This window comes from Nerophis ophidion, linkage group LG26 (genome assembly GCF_033978795.1).
Source record: "Nerophis ophidion isolate RoL-2023_Sa linkage group LG26, RoL_Noph_v1.0, whole genome shotgun sequence".
Lineage (NCBI taxonomy): Eukaryota > Metazoa > Chordata > Actinopteri > Syngnathiformes > Syngnathidae > Nerophis > Nerophis ophidion.
Genome location: NC_084636.1, coordinates 34,651,461 through 34,673,960, shown reverse-complemented (window position 1 = coordinate 34,673,960; position 22,500 = coordinate 34,651,461). Strand labels below are relative to the sequence as shown.

Sequence of the window (22,500 nt, the reverse complement as noted above, 5' to 3'; positions counted from 1 at the left end):
GGATTGTGTTTTTACTACACAACATCATTCAGTCACTCTACTTTGTGTCGGATTGTGTTCGAACTACACAACGTAATTCAGTCACTCTACCTTGTGTTGGATTGTGTTAGTACAACACAACATCATTCATTCACTATAACTTGTGTTGAATTGTGTTTTAACTACACAAAACCGTTCAGTCACTCTAACTTGTGTTGAATTGTGTCTTTAATACACTACATCATTCATTCACTCCTCTACCTTGTGTCTGATTGTGTTTGAACTACACAACATCATTCAGTCACTCCTCTAAGTTGTGTTGGATAGTGTAGTTAGCAGCTTGTGTGCTACTCCAAATACACAAATGATTGTGTAGCTAGCAGCGTGTGTGCTACTCCAAATACACAAATACTTGTGTAGCTAGCAGCGTGTGTGCTACTCCAAATACACAAATACTTGTGTAGCTAGCAGCGTTTGTGCTACTCCAAATACACAAATACTTGTGTAGCTAGCAGCGTGTGTGCTACTCCAAATACACAAATACTTGTGTAGCTAGCAGCGTGTGTGCTACTCCAAATACACAAATACTTGTGTAGCTAGCAGCTTGTGTGCTACTCCAAATACACAAATACTTGTGTAGCTAGCAGCGTGTGTGCTACTCCAAATACACAAATACTTGTGTAGCTAGCAGCGTGTGTGCTACTCCAAATACACAAATGCTTGTGTAGCTAGCAGCGTGTGTGCTACTCCAAATACACAAATACTTGTGTAGCTAGCAGCGTGTGTGCTACTCCAAATACACAAATGCTTGTGTAGCTAGCAGCGTGTGTGCTACTCCAAATACACAAATACTTGTGTAGCTAGCAGCGTGTGTGCTACTCCAAATACACAAATACTTGTGTAGCTAGCAGCGTGTGTGCTACTCCAAATACACAAATACTTGTGTAGCTAGCAGCGTGTGTGCTACTCCAAATACACAAATACTTGTGTAGCTAGCAGCGTGTGTGCTACTCCAAATACACAAATACTTGTGTAGCTAGCAGCGTGTGTGCTACTCCAAATACACAAATACTTGTGTAGCTAGCAGCGTGTGTGCTACTCCAAATACACAAATACTTGTGTAGCTAGCAGCGTGTGTGCTACTCCAAATACACAAATACTTGTGTAGCTAGCAGCTTGTGTGCTACTGGAAGTACACAAATACTTGTGTAGCTAGCAGCGTGTGTGCTACTCCAAATACACAAATACTTGTGTAGCTAGCAGCGTGTGTGCTACTCCAAATACACAAATACTTGTGTAGCTAGCAGCGTGTGTGCTACTCCAAATACACAAATGCTTGTGTAGCTAGCAGCGTGTGTGCTACTCCAAATACACAAATACTTGTGTAGCTAGCAGCGTGTGTGCTACTCCAAATACACAAATACTTGTGTAGCTAGCAGCGTGTGTGCTACTCCAAATACACAAATACTTGTGTAGCTAGCAGGGTGTGTGCTACTCCAAATACACAAATACTTGTGTAGCTAGCAGCTTGTGTGCTACTAGAAGTACACAAATACTTGTGTAGCTAGCAGCGTGTGTGCTACTCCAAATACACAAATACTTGTGTAGCTAGCAGCGTGTGTGCTACTCCAAATACACAAATACTTGTGTAGCTAGCAGCGTGTGTGCTACTCCAAATACACAAATACTTGTGTAGCTAGCAGCGTTTGTGCTACTCCAAATACACAAATACTTGTGTAGCTAGCAGCGTGTATGCTACTCCAAATACACAAATACTTGTGTAGCTAGCAGCGTGTGTGCTACTCCAAAAACACAAATACTTGTGTAGCTAGCAGCGTGTGTGCTACTCCAAATACACAAATACTTGTGTAGCTAGCAGCGTGTGTGCTACTCCAAATACACAAATACTTGTGTAGCTAGCAGCGTGTGTGCTACTCCAAATACACAAATACTTGTGTAGCTAGCAGCTTGTGTGCTACTCCAAATACACAAACAATTGTGTAGCTAGCAGCGTGTGTGCTACTCCAAATACACAAATACTTGTGTAGCTAGCAGCGTGTGTGCTACTCCAAAAACACAAATACTTGTGTAGCTAGCAGCGTGTGTGCTACTCCAAATACACAAATACTTGTGTAGCTAGCAGCGTTTGTGCTACTCCAAATACACAAATACTTGTGTAGCTAGCAGCGTGTGTGCTACTCCAAATACACAAATACTTGTGTAGCTAGCAGCGTTTGTGCTACTCCAAATACACAAATACTTGTGTAGCTAGCAGCGTGTGTGCTACTCCAAATACACAAATACTTGTGTAGCTAGCAGCGTGTGTGCTACTCCAAATACACAAATACTTGTGTAGCTAGCAGCGTGTGTGCTACTTCAAATACACAAATACTTGTGTAGCTAGCAGCTTGTGTGCTACTCCAAATACTTTACCAGATTACTGCACAGTCTATTATCAAAGTCGGTGTCTTATTTTGAAGGGTTCCCATTGTCAAAGTACTACTTGGTCCATGGGATAAGCTACAAGAGTGTGTACTAGACAAGTCCAAGGCACACATAGTACAAGTCAAGTACTTAGTTAGATGATGTGGACAAAGCTGCCCGGGAACAAACCTGTCCTTCCGTTCCTCTGCAGCGTTCCTTTGAACCAGCCGTCCTCTCGTTTCCTGTGCACCAACACCACCTCGCCTACCTTCAGATCCAACTCTGCCTCGCTCTGGGCGGGGTACGCCTCCACCGCCCTGTACCTGGAACATGGACCTCGTCAGTTAGTACTTCAAACATGTACTATGTTAGTACCTAATTAGCACTTGAGTGATGTACAAGATGTACACTGACTACTCTTATTTACTGTTAATGTTTCTCTCACTTCCTGTCATTATTTCTCTCACTTCCTGTCAGTATTTCTCTCACTTCCTGCCGGTGTTTCGCTCACTTCCTGACGGTTACTTTCACTTTCTGCCATTGTTTCGCTCACTTCCTGTCAATGTTTCTGTCACTTGTAATCTGTGTTTCTGTCACTTCCTGTTGTTGTTACTCTCACTTCCTGACGGTTACTTTTACCTCCTGTCATTGTTTCGTTCACTTCCTGTCGGTATTTCTCTCACTTCCTATCGGTGTTTCTCATTTCCCGTCGGTGTTTGTCACTTCCTGACAGTGTTTCGTTCACTTCCTGCCGTTGTTTCGCTCACTTCCTGTCGGTGTTTCGCTCAATTTCTGCCTGTGTTTCGCTCACTTCCTAACGGTTACTTTCACTTCCTCTCATTGTTTCGCTCACTTCCTGCCGGGGTTTCTGTCACTTCTAATCTGTGTTTCTGTCACTTCCTGTAGTTGTTACTCTCACTTCCTGACGGTCACTTGAAATTCCTGTCATTGTTTCTCCCACTTCCTGTAATGGTTTCTCTCACTTCCTGTCGGTGTTTATCTCACTTCCTGTCATTATCTGTCTCACTTCCTGCCGGTGTTTCGCTCACTTCCTGATGGTTACTTTCACTTTCTGCCATTGTTTCGCTCACTTCCTGTTGGTATTTCTCTCACTTCCTATCGGTGTTTCTCATTTCCCGTCGGTGTTTGTCACTTCCTGACAGTGTTACGTTCACTTCCTGCCGTTGTTTCGCTCACTTCCTGTCGGTGTTTCGCTCAATTTCTGCCTGTGTTTCGCTCACTTCCTAACGGTTACTTTCACTTCCTCTCATTGTTTCGCTCACTTCCTGCCGGGGTTTCTGTCACTTCTAATCTGTGTTTCTGTCACTTCCTGTCGTTGTTACTCTCACTTCCTGACGGTCACTTGAAATTCCTGTCATTGTTTCTCCCACTTCCTGTAATGGTTTCTCTCACTTCCTGTCGGTATTTCTCGCACTTCCTGTCAATGTTTGTCATTTTCTTACGGTGTTTGTCACTTCCTGTCGGTGTTTCGCTCACTTCCTGCCGGGGTTTCACTCACTTCCTGTCAATGTTTCTGTCACTTCCTGTCATTGTTACTCTCATTTTCTGACGGTTACTTTTACCTCCTGTCATTGTTTCTCTCACTTCCTGTTGGTGTTTCTCTCACTTCCTATCGGTGTTTCTCATTTCCCGTCGGTGTTTGTCACTTCCTGACAGTGTTTCGTTCACTTCCTGCCGTTGTTTCGCTCACTTCTTGTCTGTGTTTCTCTCACTTCCTGTCGGTGTTTCGCTCAATTTCTGCCTGTGTTTCGCTCACTTCCTAACGGTTACTTTCACTTCCTCTCATTGTTTCGCTCACTTCCTGCCGGGTTTCTGTCACTTCTAATCTGTGTTTCTGTCACTTCCTGTCGTTGTTACTCTCACTTCCTGACGGTCACTTGAAATTCCTGTCATTGTTTCTCCCACTTCCTGTAATGGTTTCTCTCACTTCCTGTCGGTGTTTATCTCACTTCCTGTCATTATCTGTCTCACTTCCTGCCGGTGTTTCGCTCACTTCCTGATGGTTACTTTCACTTTCTGCCATTGTTTCGCTCACTTCCTGTCGGTATTTCTCTCACTTCCCATCGGTGTTTCTCATTTCCCGTCGGTGTTTGTTACTTCCTGACAGTGTTTCGTTCACTTCCTGGCAGTGTTTCGCTCACTTCCTGTCTGTTTCCCTCACTTACTGTCGGTGTTTCGCTCAATTTCTGCCTGTGTTTCGCTCACTTCCTAACTGTTACTTTCACTTCCTCTCATTGTTTCGCTCACTTCCTGCCAGGGTTTCTGTCACTTCTAATCTGTGTTTCTGTCACTTCCTGTCGTTGTTACTCTCACTTCCTGACGGTTACTTGAAATTCCTGTCATTGTTTCTCCCTCTTCCTGTAATGGTTTCTCTCACTTCCTGTCGGTATTTCTCGCACTTCCTGTCAATGTTTGTCATTTTCTTACGGTGTTTGTCACTTCCTGTCGGTGTTTCGCTCACTTCCTGTCAATGTTTTTGTCACTTGTAATCTGTGTTTCTGTCACTCCCTGTCATTGTTACTCTCACTTCCTGACGGTTACTTTTACATCCTGTCATTGTTTCTCTCACTTCTTGTTGATATTTCTCTCACTTCCTATCGGTGTTTCTCATTTCCCGTCGGTGTTTGTCACTTCCTGTCATTGTTACTCTCACTTCCTGACGGTTACTTTTACCTCCTGTCATTGTTTCTCTCACTTCCCATCGGTGTTTCTCATTTCCCGTCAGTGATTGTCACTTCCTGACAGTGTTTCGTTCACATCCTGCCGTTGTTTCGCTCACTTCCTGTCTGTGTTTCTCTCACTTCCTGTCGGTGTTTCGATCAATTTCTGCCTGTGTTTCGCTCACTTCCTAACGGTTACTTTCACTTCCTCTCATTGTTTCGCTCACTTCCTGCCGGGTTTCTGTCACTTCTAATCTGTGTTTCTGTCACTTCCTGTCGTTGTTACTCTCACTTCCTGACGGTTACTTGAAATTCCTGTCATTGTTTCTCCCACTTCCTGTAATGGTTTCTCTCACTTCCTGTCGGTATTTCTCTCACTTCCTGTCAATGTTTGTCATTTTCTTGCGGTGTTTGTCACTTCCTGTTGGTGTTTCGCTCTCTTCCTGCCGGTGCTTCGCTCACTTCCTGTCTGTGTTTCTCTCACTTCCTACTGGTGTTTCTGTCACTTCCTGACAGTGTTTCGTTCACTTCCTGCCGTTGTTTCGCTCACCTCCTGTCTGTGTTTCTCTCACTTCCTGTCGGTATTTTGCTCAACTTCTGCCTGTGTGTCGCTCACTTCCTCTCATTGTTTCGCTCACTTCCTGCCGGGGTTTCTGTCACTTCTAATCTGTGTTTCTGTCACTTCCTGTCGTTGTTACTCTCACTTCCTGACGGTTACTTGAAATTCCTGTCATTGTTTCTCCCACTTCCTGTAATGGTTTCTCTCACTTCCTGTTGGTATTTCTCGCACTTCCTGTCAATGTTTGTCATTTTCTTACGGTGTTTGTCACTTCCTGTCGGTGTTTCGCTCACTTCCTGCCGGTGCTTCGCTCACTTCCTGTCTGTGTTTCTCTCACTTCCTACCGGTGTTTCTCTCACTTCCTGACAGTGTTTCTCTCACTTACTGTCGTCGTTTCTGTCACTTCCCGTCGATGTTTCCTCATTTCCTGCCGGTGTTTAAGTCACTTCCTGACAGTGTTTCTGTCACTTCCTGTCAGTGTTTCTCTCACTTCCTATCGATGTTTGTCACTTCCTGCCAGTGTTTCTCGCACTTCCACTGACAAGTTGACATATATTTACATCCTGACAGTGTTGATAGTATTAGTGATGTAGAAGATGTACACGGACTACTCTAAAGCTGACATTATTTACATCATTACATTGTTGATTGTATTAGTGATGTAGATGTACACTGACTACTCTAAAGTTGACATATATTTACATCCTGACAGTGTTTTGATAGTAAAAGTGATGTAGAAGATGTACACTGACTACTCTAAAGTTGACATATATTTACATCATGACAGTGTTGATAGTATTAGTGATGTAGAAGATGTACACTGACTACTCTAAAGTTGACATATATTTACATCCTGACAGTGTTTTGATAGTAAAAGTGATGTACAAGATGTACACTGACTACTCTAAAGTTGACATTATTTACATCATTACATTGTTGATTGTATTAGTGATGTAGAAGGTGTACACTGACTACTCTAAAGTTGACATATATTTACATCATGACAGTGTTTTGATAGTAAAAGTGATGCCCAAGCTGTACACTGACTACGGGGCGGTATAGCTCGGTTGGTAGAGTGGCCGTGCCAGCAACTTGAGGGTTGCAGGTTCGATTCCCGCTTCTGCCATCCTAGTCACTGCCGTTGTGTCCTTGGGCAAGACACTTTACCCACCTGCTCCCAGTGCCACCCACACTGGTTTAAAAGTAACTTAGGTATTGGGTGTCACTATGTAAAGCGCTTTGAGTCATTTGAGAAAAGCGCTATATAAATATAATTCACTTCACTTCACACTACTCTAAAGTTGACATTATTTACATCATGACAGTGTTGATAGTATTAGTGATGCCCAAGATGTACACTGACTACTCTAAAGTTGACATATATTTACATCATTACATTGTTGATTGTATTAGTGATGTACAAGATGTACACTGACTACTCTAAAGTTGACATTATTTACATCATTACATTGTTGATAGTATTAGTGATGTAGAAGATGTACACTGACTACTCTAAAGTTGACATTATTTACATCATTACATTGTTGATTGTATTAGTGATGTAGATGTACACTGACTACTCTAAAGTTGACACTATTTACATCATTACATTGTTGATTGTATTAGTGATGTACAAGATGTACACTGACTACTCTAAAGTTGACACTATTTACATCATTACATTGTTGATTGTATTAGTGATGTACAAGATGTACACTGACTACTCTAAAGTTGACATTATTTACATCATTACATTGTTGATAGTATTAGTGATGTAGAAGATGTACACGGGCTACTCTAAAGTTGACATTATTTACATCATGACAGTGTTGATAGTATTAGTGATGTAGATGTACACTGACTACTCTAAAGTTGACATATATTTACATCATGACAGTGTTTTGATAGTAAAAGTGATGCCCAAGATGTACACTGACTACTCTAAAGTTGACATTATTTACATCATTACATTGTTGATAGTATTAGTGATGTACAAGATGTACACTGACTACTCTCAAGTTGACATATATTTACATCATGACAGTGTTGATAGTATTAGTGATGTAGAAGATGTACACTGACTACTCTAAAGTTGACATATATTTACATCATGACAGTGTTGATAGTATTAGTGATGTAGATGTACACTGACTACTCTAAAGTTGACATATATTTACATCATGACAGTGTTTTGATAGTAAAAGTGATGCCCAAGATGTACACTGACTACTCTAAAGTTGACATTATTTACATCATTACATTGTTGATAGTATTAGTGATGTACAAGATGTACACTGACTACTCTCAAGTTGACATATATTTACATCATGACAGTATTGATAGTATTAGTGATGTAGAAGATGTACACTGACTACTCTAAAGTTGACATATATTTACATCATGACAGTGTTGATAGTATTAGTGATGCCCAAGATGTACACTGACTACTCTAAAGTTGACATTATTTACATCATTACATTGTTGATAGTATTAGTGATGTACAAGATGTACACTGACTACTCTCAAGTTGACATATATTTACATCATGACAGTGTTGATAGTATTAGTGATGTAGAAGATGTACACTGACTACTCTAAAGTTGACATATATTTACATCATTACATTGTTGATTGTATTAGTGATGTAGAAGATGTACACTGACTACTCTAAAGTTGACATATATTTACATCATGACAGTGTTGATAGTATTAGTGATGTACAAGATGTACACTGACTACTCTAAAGTTGACATTATTTACATCATTACATTGTTGATAGTATTAGTGATGTAGAAGATGTACACGGGCTACTCTAAAGTTGACATATATTTACATCATGACAGTGTTGATAGTATTAGTGATGTAGATGTACACTGACTACTCTAAAGTTGACATATATTTACATCATGACAGTGTTTTGATAGTAAAAGTGATGCCCAAGATGTACACTGACTACTCTAAAGTTGACATTATTTACATCATTACATTGTTGATAGTATTAGTGATGTAGAAGATGTACACGGGCTACTCTAAAGTTGACATATATTTACATCATGACAGTGTTGATAGTATTAGTGATGTAGATGTACACTGACTACTCTAAAGTTGACATATATTTACATCATGACAGTGTTTTGATAGTAAAAGTGATGCCCAAGATGTACACTGACTACTCTAAAGTTGACATTATTTACATCATTACATTGTTGATAGTATTAGTGATGTACAAGATGTACACTGACTACTCTCAAGTTGACATATATTTACATCATGACAGTGTTGATAGTATTAGTGATGTAGAAGATGTACACTGACTACTCTAAAGTTGACATATATTTACATCATGACAGTGTTGATAGTATTAGTGATGTAGATGTACACTGACTACTCTAAAGTTGACATATATTTACATCATGACAGTGTTTTGATAGTAAAAGTGATGCCCAAGATGTACACTGACTACTCTAAAGTTGACATTATTTACATCATTACATTGTTGATAGTATTAGTGATGTACAAGATGTACACTGACTACTCTCAAGTTGACATATATTTACATCCTGACAGTGTTGATAGTATTAGTGATGTACAAGATGTACACTGACTACTCTAAAGTTGACATATATTTACATCTTGACATTGTTGATAGTATTAGTGATGTAGAAGATGTACACTGACTACTCTAAAGTTGACATATATTTACATCCTGACAGTGTTGATAGTATTAGTGATGTAGAAGCTGTACACTGACTACTCTAAAGTTGACATATATTTACATCATTACATTGTTGATTGTATTAGTGATGTAGAAGATGTACACTGACTACTCTATAGTTGACATATATTTACATCCTGACAGTGTTGATAGTATTAGTGATGTAGAAGATGTACACTGACTACTCTAAAGTTGACATATATTTACATCATTACATTGTTGATAGTATTAGTGATGTACAAGATGTACACTGACTACTCTAAAGTTGACATATATTTACATCCTGACAGTGTTGATAGTATTAGTGATGTAGAAGATGTACACTGACTACTCTAAAGTTGACATATATTTACATCATTACATTGTTGATAGTATTAGTGATGTACAAGATGTACACTGACTACTCTAAAGTTGACATATATTTACATCCTGACAGTGTTGATAGTATTAGTGATGTAGAAGATGTACACTGACTACTCTAAAGTTGACATATATTTACATCCTGACAGTGTTGATAGTATTAGTGATGTAGAAGCTGTACACTGACTACTCTAAAGTTGACATATATTTACATCATTACATTGTTGATAGTATTAGTGATGTACAAGATGTACACTGACTACTCCAAAGTTCACATTATTTACATCATTACATTGTTGATAGTATTAGTGATGCCCAAGATGTACACTGACTACTCTAAAGTTGACATATATTTACATCATTACATTGTTGATTGTATTAGTGATGTAGAAGATGTACACTGACTACTCTATAGTTGACATATATTTACATCATGACAGTGTTTTGATAGTAAAAGTGATGCCCAAGATGTACACTGACTACTCTAAAGTTGACATTATTTACATCATTACATTGTTGATAGTATTAGTGATGTACAAGATGTACACTGACTACTCTCAAGTTGACATATATTTACATCATGACAGTGTTGATAGTATTAGTGATGTAGAAGATGTACACTGACTACTCTAAAGTTGACATATATTTACATCATGACAGTGTTGATAGTATTAGTGATGTAGATGTACACTGACTACTCTAAAGTTGACATATATTTACATCATGACAGTGTTTTGATAGTAAAAGTGATGCCCAAGATGTACACTGACTACTCTAAAGTTGACATTATTTACATCATTACATTGTTGATAGTATTAGTGATGTACAAGATGTACACTGACTACTCTCAAGTTGACATATATTTACATCATGACAGTATTGATAGTATTAGTGATGTAGAAGATGTACACTGACTACTCTAAAGTTGACATATATTTACATCATGACAGTGTTGATAGTATTAGTGATGCCCAAGATGTACACTGACTACTCTAAAGTTGACATTATTTACATCATTACATTGTTGATAGTATTAGTGATGTACAAGATGTACACTGACTACTCTCAAGTTGACATATATTTACATCATGACAGTGTTGATAGTATTAGTGATGTAGAAGATGTACACTGACTACTCTAAAGTTGACATATATTTACATCATTACATTGTTGATTGTATTAGTGATGTAGAAGATGTACACTGACTACTCTAAAGTTGACATATATTTACATCATGACAGTGTTGATAGTATTAGTGATGTACAAGATGTACACTGACTACTCTAAAGTTGACATTATTTACATCATTACATTGTTGATAGTATTAGTGATGTAGAAGATGTACACGGGCTACTCTAAAGTTGACATATATTTACATCATGACAGTGTTGATAGTATTAGTGATGTAGATGTACACTGACTACTCTAAAGTTGACATATATTTACATCATGACAGTGTTTTGATAGTAAAAGTGATGCCCAAGATGTACACTGACTACTCTAAAGTTGACATTATTTACATCATTACATTGTTGATAGTATTAGTGATGTAGAAGATGTACACGGGCTACTCTAAAGTTGACATATATTTACATCATGACAGTGTTGATAGTATTAGTGATGTAGATGTACACTGACTACTCTAAAGTTGACATATATTTACATCATGACAGTGTTTTGATAGTAAAAGTGATGCCCAAGATGTACACTGACTACTCTAAAGTTGACATTATTTACATCATTACATTGTTGATAGTATTAGTGATGTACAAGATGTACACTGACTACTCTCAAGTTGACATATATTTACATCCTGACAGTGTTGATAGTATTAGTGATGTACAAGATGTACACTGACTACTCTAAAGTTGACATATATTTACATCTTGACATTGTTGATAGTATTAGTGATGTAGAAGATGTACACTGACTACTCTAAAGTTGACATATATTTACATCCTGACAGTGTTGATAGTATTAGTGATGTAGAAGCTGTACACTGACTACTCTAAAGTTGACATATATTTACATCATTACATTGTTGATTGTATTAGTGATGTAGAAGATGTACACTGACTACTCTATAGTTGACATATATTTACATCCTGACAGTGTTGATAGTATTAGTGATGTAGAAGATGTACACTGACTACTCTAAAGTTGACATATATTTACATCATTACATTGTTGATAGTATTAGTGATGTACAAGATGTACACTGACTACTCTAAAGTTGACATATATTTACATCCTGACAGTGTTGATAGTATTAGTGATGTAGAAGATGTACACTGACTACTCTAAAGTTGACATATATTTACATCATTACATTGTTGATAGTATTAGTGATGTACAAGATGTACACTGACTACTCTAAAGTTGACATATATTTACATCCTGACAGTGTTGATAGTATTAGTGATGTAGAAGATGTACACTGACTACTCTAAAGTTGACATATATTTACATCCTGACAGTGTTGATAGTATTAGTGATGTAGAAGCTGTACACTGACTACTCTAAAGTTGACATATATTTACATCATTACATTGTTGATAGTATTAGTGATGTACAAGATGTACACTGACTACTCCAAAGTTCACATTATTTACATCATTACATTGTTGATAGTATTAGTGATGCCCAAGATGTACACTGACTACTCTAAAGTTGACATATATTTACATCATTACATTGTTGATTGTATTAGTGATGTAGAAGATGTACACTGACTACTCTATAGTTGACATATATTTACATCATGACAGTGTTTTGATAGTAAAAGTGATGCCCAAGATGTACACTGACTACTCTAAAGTTGACATTATTTACATCATTACATTGTTGATAGTATTAGTGATGTACAAGATGTACACTGACTACTCTCAAGTTGACATATATTTACATCATGACAGTGTTGATAGTATTAGTGATGTAGAAGATGTACACTGACTACTCTAAAGTTGACATATATTTACATCATGACAGTGTTGATAGTATTAGTGATGTAGATGTACACTGACTACTCTAAAGTTGACATATATTTACATCATGACAGTGTTTTGATAGTAAAAGTGATGCCCAAGATGTACACTGACTACTCTAAAGTTGACATTATTTACATCATTACATTGTTGATAGTATTAGTGATGTACAAGATGTACACTGACTACTCTCAAGTTGACATATATTTACATCATGACAGTATTGATAGTATTAGTGATGTAGAAGATGTACACTGACTACTCTAAAGTTGACATATATTTACATCATGACAGTGTTGATAGTATTAGTGATGCCCAAGATGTACACTGACTACTCTAAAGTTGACATTATTTACATCATTACATTGTTGATAGTATTAGTGATGTACAAGATGTACACTGACTACTCTCAAGTTGACATATATTTACATCATGACAGTGTTGATAGTATTAGTGATGTAGAAGATGTACACTGACTACTCTAAAGTTGACATATATTTACATCGTGACAGTATTGATAGTATTAGTGATGTAGAAGATGTACACTGACTACTCTAAAGTTGACATATATTTACATCATGACAGTATTGATAGTATTAGTGATGTAGAAGATGTACACTGACTACTCTAAAGTTGACATATATTTACATCATGACAGTGTTGATAGTATTAGTGATGTACAAGATGTACACTGACTACTCTAAAGTTGACATTATTTACATCATTACATTGTTGATAGTATTAGTGATGTAGAAGATGTACACGGGCTACTCTAAAGTTGACATATATTTACATCATGACAGTGTTGATAGTATTAGTGATGTAGATGTACACTGACTACTCTAAAGTTGACATATATTTACATCATGACAGTGTTTTGATAGTAAAAGTGATGCCCAAGATGTACACTGACTACTCTAAAGTTGACATTATTTACATCATTACATTGTTGATAGTATTAGTGATGTACAAGATGTACACTGACTACTCTCAAGTTGACATATATTTACATCCTGACAGTGTTGATAGTATTAGTGATGTACAAGATGTACACTGACTACTCTAAAGTTGACATATATTTACATCTTGACATTGTTGATAGTATTAGTGATGTAGAAGATGTACACTGACTACTCTAAAGTTGACATATATTTACATCCTGACAGTGTTGATAGTATTAGTGATGTAGAAGCTGTACACTGACTACTCTAAAGTTGACATATATTTACATCATTACATTGTTGATTGTATTAGTGATGTAGAAGATGTACACTGACTACTCTATAGTTGACATATATTTACATCCTGACAGTGTTGATAGTATTAGTGATGTAGAAGATGTACACTGACTACTCTAAAGTTGACATATATTTACATCATTACATTGTTGATAGTATTAGTGATGTACAAGATGTACACTGACTACTCTAAAGTTGACATATATTTACATCCTGACAGTGTTGATAGTATTAGTGATGTAGAAGATGTACACTGACTACTCTAAAGTTGACATATATTTACATCATTACATTGTTGATAGTATTAGTGATGTACAAGATGTACACTGACTACTCTAAAGTTGACATATATTTACATCCTGACAGTGTTGATAGTATTAGTGATGTAGAAGATGTACACTGACTACTCTAAAGTTGACATATATTTACATCCTGACAGTGTTGATAGTATTAGTGATGTAGAAGCTGTACACTGACTACTCTAAAGTTGACATATATTTACATCATTACATTGTTGATAGTATTAGTGATGTACAAGATGTACACTGACTACTCCAAAGTTCACATTATTTACATCATTACATTGTTGATAGTATTAGTGATGCCCAAGATGTACACTGACTACTCTAAAGTTGACATATATTTACATCATTACATTGTTGATTGTATTAGTGATGTAGAAGATGTACACTGACTACTCTATAGTTGACATATATTTACATCATGACAGTGTTTTGATAGTAAAAGTGATGCCCAAGATGTACACTGACTACTCTAAAGTTGACATTATTTACATCATTACATTGTTGATAGTATTAGTGATGCCCAAGATGTACACTGACTACTCTAAAGTTGACATATATTTACATCATTACATTGTTGATTGTATTAGTGATGCCCAAGATGTACACTGACTACTCTAAAGTTGACATATATTTACATCATTACATTGTTGATTGTATTAGTGATGTACAAGATGTACACTGACTACTCTAAAGTTGACATTATTTACATCATTACATTGTTGATAGTATTAGTGATGCCCAAGATGTACACTGACTACTCTAAAGTTGACATATATTTACATCATTACATTGTTGATAGTATTAGTGATGCCCAAGATGTACACTGACTACTCTAAAGTTGACATTATTTACATCATTACATTGTTGATAGTATTAGTGATGCCCAAGATGTACACTGACTACTCTAAAGTTGACATATATTTACATCATTACATTGTTGATTGTATTAGTGATGCCCAAGATGTACACTGACTACTCTAAAGTTGACATATATTTACATCATTACATTGTTGATAGTATTAGTGATGTAGAAGATGTACACTGACTACTCTAAAGTTGACCTATATTTACATCATGACAGTGTTTTGATAGTAAAAGTGATGTAGAAGCTGTACACGGACTACTCTCAAGTGCTGTACCTCTCACAGATGATGGGCCGTGCGTCGTGCTGCAGTGACGACAGCGAGGAGCACGGCTGGCGAGGAGGCGGAGCTATGGGAGCGTCCACAGGCGGGTTCTTGCGCTCAGACGAGGAAGAGGAAGTGACGTCAGCGTCCAGCAGGTTGCTGTGAGAGCTACAGGAAACGGAGTTTTCAGGTCCCACGGCGCCTTGGGGTGACTCCATGATGGCCGCTTGCTCCGCCTCCAGCGTGGGCGAGGAGGGCGGGGAGGGCCGAGACTTCTTCTTGTTGGACAGCAGCTTCAGGAGACTTTTCTTCTCCCTCTGTGGCGACAAAAGATGATTTCAAACCTGGACTCACTTCTCGCCGACTTCCTGTCAGACCTTGGCGTCCTTGTCCGGTCGGCCGGCGCCCAGGGCGGAGTTGTTGCCGGCCCCGACGGTCGCGGCGACGGATCTCACGGCGTCCGCCTCCAAGGACGCCGCGCTGACGTTTGGCGGGGTCAAAGAGGCGGCGGCACACCCCAGGGCCCCTCCCACACGGGGCTGGACGGCCGTCGCTGCTGCTGTGGGCCGCTCCTGACTCTGATTGGCCGCTGAAGACAATTTAATCATCTCATCAATCAACATCTTCATGCACCCCGCCTGACATCCCCCAGCAAGACCTGTGTCTTACTATAAATGCAAATGTTCATTCATGATTATAATAAAAATATTAACAATTAAAAAATTGTATGATAACAATAACAAAAAAAACTATTATAATAATAATAACTAATGATATTGGTAATAATAATTGTAACAATAACAAAATTAACTATAATTATAATAACACGAAAACAATTAATAATAACTGTCTATCTGTGTTGGCCCTGCGATGAGGTGGCGACTTGTCCAGGGTGTACCCCGCCTTCCGCCCGATTGTAGCCGAGATAGGCGCCAGCGCCCCCCGCGACCCCGAAAGGGAATAAACGGTAGAAAATGGATGGATTAACAAAAATAACTATAGACCCCCATGCTTCGCAGTAGGTCTGGTGTTCTTGGGATGCAACTCGGTATTTTTCTTCCCCCAAACACGACGAGTTGAGTTTATACCAAAATGGATACATGGATGATACAGCAGAGGATTGGGAGAATGTCATGTGGTCAGATGAAACCAAAATAGAACTTTTTGGTATAAACTCAACTCGTCGTGTTTGGAGGAAGAAGAATACTGAGTCGTAGCCCAAGAACACCATACCTACTGTGAAGCATCATGCTTTGGGGCTGTTTTCCTGCTAAGGGGACAAGACGATTGATCCGTGTTAAGGAAAGAATGAATGGGGCCATGTATCGTGAGATTTTGAGCCAAAACCTCCTTCCATCAGTGAGAGCTTTGAATGGTTGACCAAATACTTATTTTCCACCATAATTTACAAATAAATTATTTAAAATTCCTACAATGTGAATTCCTGGATTTTCTTTTCACATTCTGTCTCTCACAGTTGATGAAAATTACAGACCTCTGTCATCATTTTAAGTGGGAGAACTTGCACAATCGCTGGCTGACTAAATACTTTTTTTGCCCCACTGTAGCTTGAGGACCTCATTTGAAAAACAACGACATGAAGTTGCCTACAGCCACAGTGATGATGAAGAAAGGTGCACTCACCTGTCCTGACAGCGTTGCGAGCCTGAGTTACTGTCATCTGAGAGCCGAGGTGTAACGGGACTTTGGGCTGCTGCCCGGTGGCCGTCTGGGTCGTTACCGTGACAACGGGCTGAGCCACGGAGCCGGAGTTCACCGCAGGAGGTTTGGGGTGGTCCGCGCCTGCCACCACCGCTCCAAGGTGGGCAGGTGAGGCGCTGACCACAGGTGAGGTGCTGACCACCGCCATCCCTCTGCCCGCCTGCGTGCAAACACTCAGCGGCACCTTCACCTGACCGCTGCCTGACCTGAAGGAAACATTCATGTGGAAGTGAGACATCCACCTGTATATGCAGGTAACTACTACATACAGGTAAGCACAATAGAAGGATTACTATAGAGCAGGGGGGCCCACACTTTTTCTGCAGGCGAGCTACTTTTCAATTGACCAACTGGAGGGGATCTACCTCATTTATATATATCATTTATATTTATTTATTTATGAAAGAGACATTTTTGTAAACAAGTTAAATGTGCCGAGGATCGGACCGCCAAGTGCCCTGCCTTCGGCTGTCGCCCAGCTCACAATGCACCCGACCTCTATGGCCCCTGCTATGGGTGGTGAGCCCATTGGAGGGGTGACCCACGTTGCCTCTTCGGGCTGTGCCCGGCCGGGCCCCATGGGAACAGGCCCGGCCACCAGGCGCTCGCCATCGTGCCCCACCTCCGGGCCTGGCTCCAGAGGGGGGCCCCGGTGACCCGCGTCCGGGCGAGGGAAATCTGGGTCTGGGTGAGATCAACAGGCGGATCGGTGCGGCGTCTTCAGTAATGCGGACGTTATACCGGTCCGTTGTGGTGAAGAAGGAGCTGAGCCGGAAGGCAAAGCTCTCAATTTACCGGTCGATCTACGTTCCCATCCTCACCTATGGTCATGAGCTTTGGGTCATGACCGAAAGGATAAGATCACGGGTACAAGCGGCCGAAATGAGTTTCCTCCGCCGTGTGGCGGGGCTCTCCCTTAGAGATAGGGTGAGAAGCTCTGCCATCCGGGAGGAACTCAAAGTAAAGCCGCTGCTCCTTCACATCGAGAGGAGCCAGATGAGGTGGTTCGGGCATCTGGTCAGGATGCCACCCGAACGCCTCCCTAGGGAGGTGTTTAGGGCACGTCCAACCGGTAGGAGGCCACGGGGAAGACCCAGGACACGTTGGGAAGACTATGTCTCCCGGCTGGCCTGGGAACGCCTCGGGATCCCCCGGGAAGAGCTAGACGAAGTGGCTGGGGAGAGGGAAGTCTGGGTTTCCCTGCTTAGGCTGTTGCCCCCGCGACCCGACCTCGGATAAGCGGAAGATGATGGATGGATGGATGGAAGTTAAATGTGTTTAATGATAATACAAGCATGTGTAACACATATAGATGTCTTTCTTTCACAAAGACAAGAATATAAGTTGGTGTATTACCTGATTCTGATGACTTGCATTGATTGGAATCAGACAGTAATGATGATAACGCCCACATTTTCAAATGGAGGAGAAGAAAAAGTTGTCCTTTCTGTACAATACCACATGAAAGTGGTTGGTTTTTGGCATCTAATTCATCCAGCTTCCATACACTTTACAAGAAAAACATTGGCGGCAAATTCCGTAGCTTGCTTGATTGACATTCACGGCACCCGAGGGTCTTGTGAGATGACGCTGGCTGCTGCCAGTTCATTATTAGGAAAAAATGACAGAGAGGAAGGCGAGAAACACTTTTTATTTCAACAGACTCTCGCGCCGTCCCTTCCGTCAAAACTCTAAAGGCCGACTGCACATTTCCTATCTTCACAATAAAAGCCCTGCTTCATGCTGCCTGCGCTAACAAAATAAGAGTCTCGGAAAGCTGGCGTGCACAAGTGATGTGCACGCCAGCTTTCTGAGGGATCGCTTGTGCACGCCAGTTTTCCCAGACTCTGTATTTAGTTAGCGCAGGCAGCATGAAGCAGGGCTTTTATTGTGAAGATAGGAAATGTGCAGTCGGCCTTTAGAGTTTTGACGGAAGGTACGGCGCGAGAGTCTGTTGAAATAAAAAGTGTTTCTGGCCTTCCTCTCGGTCATATTTTCATAATAATGATCTTGCAGCAGCCAGCGTCATCTCACAAGACCCTCCGGTACCGTGAATGTCATTTAAGTGACGTCTTGGTGAAGATTGATGATCACTCATTTTTAGGTCTATTTTTTTTAAAAGCCTGGCTGGAGATCGACTGACACACCCCCCGCGGTCGACTGGTAGCTCGCCATCGACGTAATGGGCACCCCTGCTGTAGAGAGATAACTACTATACACAGGTAACCACAATAGAAAGATAACTACTTTTTACAAGTAACCACAATATAGAGATAAGTACTATAGACAGGTAAGAACAATAGAAAGATAACTACTATATACAGGTGAGCACAATATAGAGATAAGTACTATCGCTAGGCAAGAAGAATGTAAATGTTGATCCTGATAGAAAGAAGATGGCTGCCAGTGTGGAGAAGATGTAAGTACCTGCTGGCAGGACTCATGTAGTTTCCTGGGAATACCCCAATCTTTCCAGTATGCATGGAAGTACCCTTCAGCCAGCCGTCCTGACAGCGCTCCAGCACCAGGAACATCTCCCCCTTCCTCAGCTCCAGCTCGTCTTCTTTGCGAGGAGCGTAGGGGAACATGGCCACGTACCTGCACAGGTATGACATCCTCCTAAAACTTCCTCCTCACGGCATTGTGACATCACCGTGTCATCATGACATGATTGTGACATCACCGTGATATCATTATGACATGATTGTGACATCACCGTGATATCATTATGACATGATTGTGACATTACCGTGATATCATTATGACATGATTGTGACATCACCGTGATATCATCATTGTGACATCACCGTGTCATCATGACATGATTGTGACATCACCGTGATATCATGATTGTGACATCACCGTGTCATCATGACATGATTGTGACATTACCGTGATATCATCATTGTGACATCACCGTGATATCATCATTGTGACATCACCGTGCCATCGTGACATGATTGTGACATCACCGTGATATCATTATGACATGATTGTGACATCACCGTGATATCATTATGACATGATTGTGACATTACCGTGATATCATTATGACATGATTGTGACATCACCGTGATATCATCATTGTGACATCACCGTGTCATCATGACATGATTGTGACATCACCGTGATATCATGATTGTGACATCACCGTGTCATCATGACATGATTGTGACATTACCGTGATATCATCATTGTGACATCACCGTGATATCATCATTGTGACATCACCGTGTCATCATGACATGATTGTGACATCACCGTGATATCATGATTGTGACATCACCGTGTCATCATGACATGATTGTGACATTACCGTGATATCATCATTGTGACATCACCGTGTCATCATGACATGATTGTGACATCACCGTGATATCATCATTGTGACATCACCGTGATATAATTATGAAACGATTGCGACATCACCATGCAATCATGACAAGATTGTGACATCACGGTGATATCATTATGACATCACTGTGATATAACTATGACATGATTTTGACATCACCATGCCATCATGACAAGATTGTGACATCACCGTGATATCATTCTGACATGATTGTGACATCACCATGCCATCATGACATGATTGTGACATCACCGTGATATAATTATGACATGATTGTGACATCACTGTGATATCATCATTGTGACATCACCGTGATATAATTATGACAAGATTGCAACATCACCATGCCGTCATGACATGATTGTGACATCACCGTGATATCATTATGACATGATTGTGACATCACTGTGATATCATCTTTGTGACATCACCGTGATATAATTATGACATGATTGTGACATCACCGTGATATCATCATTGTGACATCACCATGATATAATTATGACATGATTGTGACATCACCACGCCATCATGACAAGATTGTGACATCACCGTGATATCATTATGACATGATTGTGACATCACCGTGATATCATTATGACATGATTGTGACATCACATGTCATCATGACATGATTGTGACATCACCGTGATATCATCATTGTGACATCACCGTGTCATCATGACATGATTGTGCTATCACCGTGATATCGTCATTTTGACATCACATGTCATCATGACATGATTGTGACATCACCGTGATATCATCATTGTGTCATCATGACATGATTGTGACATCCATGTGATATCATTATGGCATGATTGTGACATCACAGTGATATAATTATGACATGATTGTGACATCATCATGCTATCATGACAGGATTGTGACATCACCGTGATATCATCATTGTGACATCAAATGTCACCATGACATGATTGTGACATCACCATGATATCATTATGGCATGATTTTGACATCACCCTGATATAATTATGGCATGATTGTGACATCACCATGATATCATTATGGCATGATTTTGACATCACCCTGATATAATTATGGCATGATTGTGACATCACCATGATATCATTATGGCATGATTTTGACATCACCCTGATATAATTATGACATGATTGTGACATCACCATGCAATCATGACAGGATTGTGACATCACCGTGATATCATTATGACATGATTGTGACATCACCATGTCATCATGACAGGATTGTGACATCACCGTGATATCATTATGACATGATTGTGACATCACCATGTCACCATGACATGATTGTGAAATCACTGTCATCATGACATGATTGTGACATCACCGTGATATCATCATTGTGACATCACCATGTCATGATGACATGTTTGTGACATCACCGTGTTATCATCATTCTGACATCGCCATGTCATCATGACATGATTGTGAAATCACTGTGATATCATCCCGGCATCATCGTGACATCATTGTGCCAGCAATGACATAACCATGGTGTCATCATGATGTCATTGTATCATGGTGACGTCCTCCTGAAATCATCATGACATCATGACATGTCACAATGTCATTAAGACTTCAAAATGATGTCATCATCATGACATATTTGTGACATCGTTATGCTATCGCTGTGAAGTCATGACATCACCGTGATATCATGACACATTTGTGATGTCATTGTGACATCGTCATGACATATTTGCAATGTCATTGAGACATAATCATGACAAAACAGTTACATCATGACATATTTGTGATGTCATTGTGACATCATCATGGCATTGACATCATCATGCCATATTGGCGATGTCCTCGGGATATCGTAATGCCATCACTGTGACAATATGACACATTTGTGATGTCATTGTGACATGACAGTGACATCATCATGACATATTTGTGATGTCATTGTAGCACTTTGAGATTTTAACAAATGTAAAGTGCGTTACAAATGTAATTTATTATTAATATTATTGTGACATCGTCACGCCATCACGGTGACATCATGACAACATAGTGACGTCATCACGGTGACACCCTCTGTGT

General features: G+C 39.7%; 1 protein-coding gene and 1 long non-coding RNA gene across 3 annotated transcripts in view; both read right to left on the bottom strand.

Moving 5' to 3' along the window:
* Positions 1 to 584, bottom strand: part of LOC133543539 (uncharacterized) — a 1,972-nt gene extending 1,388 nt beyond the window's left edge. Inside the window, exon 1 of the long non-coding RNA XR_009804399.1 lies at positions 1 to 584. This exon is cut by the window's left edge and continues 449 nt beyond it. This is a non-coding gene — a long non-coding RNA (uncharacterized LOC133543539).
* A 1,679-nt stretch (positions 585 to 2,263) lies between these two features.
* Positions 2,264 to 22,500, bottom strand: part of sh3rf1 (SH3 domain containing ring finger 1) — a 104,966-nt gene continuing 84,729 nt past the window's right edge. Inside the window, exons 8-12 of one of the 2 annotated variants that reach the window (XM_061888018.1) lie at positions 19,522 to 19,692; positions 17,017 to 17,300; positions 15,750 to 15,961; positions 15,385 to 15,689; positions 2,264 to 2,726 (exon numbers count right to left, since the gene is read on the bottom strand). In XM_061888018.1, coding sequence (XP_061744002.1) covers positions 2,558 to 2,726; positions 15,385 to 15,689; positions 15,750 to 15,961; positions 17,017 to 17,300; positions 19,522 to 19,692 — 1,141 coding nt within the window. In that variant the 3' untranslated portion in view covers positions 2,264 to 2,557. The remainder of the gene's footprint in view (positions 2,727 to 15,384; positions 15,690 to 15,749; positions 15,962 to 17,016; positions 17,301 to 19,521; positions 19,693 to 22,500) is intronic. The other variant, XM_061888019.1, reaches the window with a different exon arrangement.